The sequence below is a fragment of the Bos indicus genome, chromosome 13 (genome assembly GCF_029378745.1).
Source record: "Bos indicus isolate NIAB-ARS_2022 breed Sahiwal x Tharparkar chromosome 13, NIAB-ARS_B.indTharparkar_mat_pri_1.0, whole genome shotgun sequence".
In the NCBI taxonomy this organism is placed as follows: Eukaryota; Metazoa; Chordata; class Mammalia; order Artiodactyla; family Bovidae; genus Bos; species Bos indicus.
In genome coordinates, this window is record NC_091772.1 from 42,900,800 (window position 1) to 42,906,799 (window position 6,000).

At 46.5% G+C, this 6,000-nt stretch overlaps 1 protein-coding gene across 1 annotated transcript in view; it reads right to left on the bottom strand.

Moving 5' to 3' along the window:
• ABHD12 (abhydrolase domain containing 12, lysophospholipase) overlaps positions 1-5,424 on the bottom strand; it is a 53,582-nt gene extending 48,158 nt beyond the window's left edge. Inside the window, exon 1 of the mRNA XM_070801085.1 lies at positions 5,143-5,424. Coding sequence (XP_070657186.1) covers positions 5,143-5,333 — 191 coding nt within the window. The 5' untranslated portion in view covers positions 5,334-5,424. The remainder of the gene's footprint in view (positions 1-5,142) is intronic.
• Positions 5,425-6,000: the final 576 nt, after the last annotated feature.

Consider the following 6,000-nt stretch of genomic DNA (forward strand, 5'->3'; position numbering starts at 1 on the left):
GCAGGAGGAAGACCTTGAGTCTGGAAAGGTGTCCCATCTCCACTGCTGTCAGCAGAACCCTGAGGCGATGATCCATCTAAGCCTCTCTCCAAGACTACCTCTATGCTAAGTGTCTTCTGGAGCTCTTAATCTACCTAAAAAGTAACTCCTGCGTTTAAGCAGTCCATGCCCAACACTACTGTAGAAGACAGGCACTCCCTTGAGAAGGGAGAGTACATACTGGCTGAAAAGAACTGGGAAGTAAGCAGAGATACAAGACTCAAGTTCCAGGGTCCTGAGTTCCAGGGCTGGAATGTGTCCCTGCTAAGATAAACCACAACTGGGAAGAGAGGGACTCAGTTGGGAGCCCCACTTGAAGCACCATAATGTAGCCTCCCTGGCTGCTTGTCTTGGTCCAGGAACAGACTCTACTCTGGGGAGGGAGAAGAGAAGAGGGTGGAGAAAAGTAGACTTTAAGTACAAAAGCTAGCTCTGAGAGCAATCTCTTATCTCCATATGTAAAGAAAGAGATACCAGGCAGAGAAGCTTGTCTGGTGAGCTCCCTATTCATCCTCAGGAAGATGAACCACCCGGCTTTCTGGGTTTCGGTAAAGCCTTCTGCAACTCTGCATGAAGTTCCTTCTTTTGGGTCAAGGAGGAACCAAGGGTGATGCCTGCATTCTTCTGTATTTACACACAAAGGTCATCAGATATGAAACCTCCCAGGCAGCCCACTGATCTTGATTATCTGGCAGATTTGGCCTCTGAGTTGGCAGTGGGAAGACAGTCTAGTTCACTTAAACACAGACATATACATCTTACCGGGCTTCCCAGATGGCACTAGTGGTAAAGAACCCACCTGCCAATCCAGGAGACATAAAAGCTACAGGTTTGATCCCTGGGTTGGGAAGATTCCCCCGGAGGAGAAAATGGCAACCCACTCCAGTACTCTTACCTGGAGAATCCCATGGACAAAAGAGCTTGGCGGGCTACAGACCATGGAATCACAAACAGTCAGACACAACTGAGCACTCCCTTTACTGAATACTGCCAAGAACTCCAGGATTACAGAAGAGAAGATCAAAGGCACACAGAATCCCTCATTTGCCTCCTCATACCAGACATATGCAAAGCCAAAGCAGTATCCAGTACCTCCTTTCATAGAGTGCAGGGCTAACCTGTAAGCCAGATGCCTTCCAAAATGACCCTTTAGTCCAACTTAGTCCAAAACAAACCCAAAGGGAGCTACACTCAGTATTTTGTTAACAACCTAGAAGGGAAAAGAGGGAAAAGAATCTGAAAAAGAATATATATATATATATATATATATATATATATATATATAACTAGCACATTGCAAACCAACTATACATCAATTAAAAAAAAAAAAAAACACCTGGTTTTACCTCTGAGGTGGTTGTCTTTATCTAAATTAGTCTAAAAAGTTAAGGGGTCACGGACACACACCCAGCTACTCTTTAGGAAAGACTGGAAGATCTGGATGCCCTGGAGCCACATTCCTGCTGGGCAGTCAAAGGAAAGAAAGCAGCTCTTGCTGCCCTCTTCAGAGAGAGAACGTTCTCTCCACTTCTCCACAGCCTCAGCACCATCCTGGGCTCCAAGAAACATACACACAAAATATTTTTTTATTCAGGAGAAAATCCAAAATTTTTCTGTGTGTGCACACATGTGTTAGAGCAAGAAAAAAGAGGAGAGGGCGTGTAAATACCTAAAATAGCAAACAAGACTGGGGAAGAGCCCCAAGTCTAGAGGAAAAGCCAGATGTAACAGATGATTTTCTATAGACATATAAATCACCAAAACTGAGCCCAGAACGAGACTGCAAATCTAAGAAACTATGACAGTTATAAAAATGCTGTATTCTAAAAAAGCACCATGCTCAGGAAGTTTTACAGGTGAATTCTACCAAAATTTAAAGAAAGAGATCATTTCAAAAGTACAATATTTAAACTGGCTAATGAAGAGAAAGAGATAACTTTTAATAAAGCTATAAAAAACACTAAAACCACTTGGTAAAGATGGCATTAAAAAAAGAAAATTACAAACTAGTCATACAAATAACGGTACAAAACTCCCTAGTAAAATATTAATAAATAGAATCTGTCTACACAATAAGAATTATTATTGATGATTCAATAATATAAAATGATGACTCAATAATATAAAATCTATTACTACAACTCAGTATATTAACGGGTCAAGAGACAAAATTCATATGATCATTTCACAGATGCTAAAACAGCATTTAATATAATTCAACAACCATTTTTGATCTTGAAAAAAAAGACAAAACAGCAGCAACACACCCCGTAGTAAAATAACTAACGTGGCGTAAACACTAAAAGAATTCTCCTTAAAGTCAGGAATAAGATAAGGATACTCAGTATCACCCCTATTATTCAACCTTGTTCTGGAAATACACTGTAATCAAAAAAGAGAAACAAAAGACATAAAAAGTAGAAAACAAAATGATTATTAATATTTGCAGCCGATATGATAGCATACCTGGAAAATTCAGGAACTGCAAAAACTACTTGAAACTAAGATTATGTAAGTTGCTAGATACAGAATTAATAACTACAACTAGTAATGTATAATATAAGAAAATAACAACAAGAGATTAACTAGGAATACACTTAAGAAATGTGCAGGATTTTAAAACTGACTTAAAAAAACATTTCTAAGACAAGGAAATGTATATGTAGACTCATGCTCAGTTGCTCAGTCGTGTCTGACTCTTTGCAACCCCATGGACTGTAGCTTGCCAGGCTCCTTTTGTCCATGGAATTTTCTAGGCAGGAATACTGGAGCGGGTTGCCATTTCCTACTCCAGGGGATCCTCCCCACCCACATCTCTTTGTTTGCTTCATTGGCAGGCAGATTCTTTACCACTGCACCACCTGGGAAGCCCAGATAGGATACTAAATAATATTAAATTAATTACAAATAATAAATTGCTAGTTTTGATACAATTCAATAATAGTATTGGGGTTGTATATATTTCAAAATCCTTATTTGTTCAAGATATGCTGTGAAAATATTTATGGACGAAATCAGTTGTTTTAGAACAGTCTAGTCTCCCCACCATATCAAAAATGGAGGAGAGGAGGAACAGATGATTCAAGACTGGCAAAACATGGAAAACCACTGAAATGAAGGGACGGGCTCATGGAGGTTCATTATGCTGACTCCTCTACTTCTGTCTATTGAAAATGTGCACAACAGAAAGTTAAAAGAAATGTGCAAGGGGACTCAAACAAAGATGGTTCAAGACGGAAATAATTCCAAAGATGTATAATAGGCTTACAAAAACATACAAAAACTGCCACCTAACCACTAAGAAAGGCAAATTAAAGTTACAAATCAGATGTCAATTTTCAGCAACCAAGTAGAAAAAGATCAAAATATCTGGTAATATTCAATATTTGGGTGAGGAGACTGACATTAGTGGAAGGTGTACCAGTCGTACAAGTTCTTGGGAGGGCACTTTCAGTCATCAGCATACACCCCTTGGCTTAGCAGTTCCACTTCTAGGAATCTATTCTGGATATTCATTCAACAAAATATTTTCTCCCACCTAAGATGTGCCTCTGAAGACAGAGGCCCCAAGAACAATGTCCCTGCTCTCACAGGGCTTCCATTCTGTGGGAGACTATGCCCAAAGCCAGTCAAGTGAGCAGGCAATTAAGGGGGATGAAGAAACAAGTAAGCAGAAAGGGGCCAGTGGGGGCCAATGGCTATTTTGGATGTGCTAGTTTGAGAAAGCCTCTCTGAAGAGGTGACAGCTGAGCAGAGACCAGGCTGAAGGAGAAAACTCAGGAGGAGAAGATCCAGGAGAACATTTCAGGCAACAGGGAAGGAACCATGGGGTAACTCACAAATTTGCCCTTCCTGCCCTCTGCTTTTCTTTTTATTCCCGTAACAGCCTTTTGTTTATTCAAAGGAAGTGGCACCACTAGAATGTCTCTCTTTGTCCTCAACTCAAAAATAAAAATAATCAGACTCTTTTAATACAGTAGATCTTTCAAGGGCGATTGCTTCCCCAAACATTACTGTGCATCACAATTTGTCTTCTTCAAAGGAAGAGCTTACAACCTAAGTGTTATGTCAAATCTGTTAATAAAAGTGCATCAAAGCCAACTGTGCGTTTTTAATGCAGATAAACCTTTCCACAAAACAGATTATCTTCACAAGAGATGCTGGTCAGTTGCTAGATAATTTTACACAAAAACAAAAATTCTGTCGATCCTTGGACTTCCAGCAGGAAAGGGAACCACTGACTGAGGTGAGATGTGTATATAGTTTAACTTTTGCGATCTAAGTTAACATTTTTTAGGGGCTCTTTGGATAAATATTTTACTGCAGAGGCCTGTGTCAATTAAGGGCATTCTAGGGGATCCCAAAAGCAGTGACTCTTGCTACAACATCTGAGAACATTACATACTAACTTTTTCAGTCACCAAGAAACATCAAGACTTCAAAACTGTCATGAGTGATAAGTTTCACCAACAGCCAGATAATAGACACCAGCCTAGAGGAGGGTCCAGCCGGAGTGAAAAACACTCTTCTCTCAACTGCGAGATGAATTCAACGTCAACGAGTTCATCTCCCCAAAGGGAAGCCGAAGACATGTTCCAGACCGGACAGCGCTTCCCAAGGGGTCGACTCGGGTGGACGCGTTCCACACATCAGAGGCCAATGGCTCGCGATCGCCGGGTATCCACTGCCCTCTGGATTCGAGGGCACAGCGCCCCACGACCCCGCACCCCGCCGAGCCCTCAACCTCCCCGAGAAGGCGGCGCACCCCCGCGACTGCACACTGCGGACCCTCCACCGTCCCCAGGGGCCCCGCGGGCGCCGGTGAACTGCCCACCCCGCGGGCGCCGGTGAGCTGCCCACCCCGCGGGAGGGATGCTGGGTACACGCCGCGCGCGCGCTCCCCGGCCCCCCCCCCTCCACCACCGGGCATCCAGGGGCTCCCCCATCCTCGTAGGGAGGCGCTCTCCAGCCGGGCGCCGGGGGGTGGCCCGCAGGCCCGCTCGGGGAGGCACCCAGGGATGGGCCGGCTCAAAGAGGCCGGCGGGGCGCGGGGCGGTCAGCTCCGAAGGGGCGCGGGCCCCAGCCGCCCCCACCGCCCCTCACCTGCCCAGCGCCCGCTTCATGCCCGCGTCCGCGGCGCAGCGCGGCTCGGCCGGCCCAGGGCCCGCTAGGCACAGGTTCTGCTTCAGGCGGCAGTCGGCGTCCAGCGCCGCGGCGGCCGGGCCGGCGGAGGGCGAGCCCGAGGCGGTACGGCGTTCATGCTCCAGGGCGACGGGCTCGGTCCGCTTCCTCATTCCGTGGCCAGCACGGCCAGTCTCGCCCGCGCCGCCCGCCGCCGCCGAGGGGAGCCGCCGCCGCAGCCGCCGCCGCGAGCCCGCCGCCCTGACGTCCCTGCCGGCCGGCGGGCCCGCCCAGAGCCGGTCAGAGTTGGCCAATGAGCGTCGGGAGGCGGCCAACCCGCCGCGCCCTCCCAGGCCCGCCCCTTCCCGGGGCCCGCAGCCATCTTAGAGACGGGCAGACGACGCCGTGGCGGGCGTCACCGTCCGGGCGTGACGTCGCGGCGGGGCGGCGGAGCTGCGCTGCGTAGGGGTCGAGCTAGGTCCGAGCCGGGGTCCCAGGCTTCCCGCCCAGTTTAGCTGCCCGAAACTGCCCCTCCGCTCCCGTCCCAGGCTCTCTGACTTCCCTCGAGTGGAACCCCCGAAAGGGTCTTTTAAGGGTTTACACAACGAAAAGAGAAGGGTGACATCACAAGTCTGTCCTAATAATGATTTACAACTATTAAATTTTCCCACAAGGCCTTTAAAAAATATGCGATCAGGTAGGTTTGTTTTTAATTTGAAATACACATGTAAATATATTTTTCTTTTGGGCCAAATATGAAAACTGACCTGCTAAAAAATCAGTTTTAGATTTTTTATAAAGCAATTAGAACTAGTTGATGAGGGAAGAATCCATTCACAA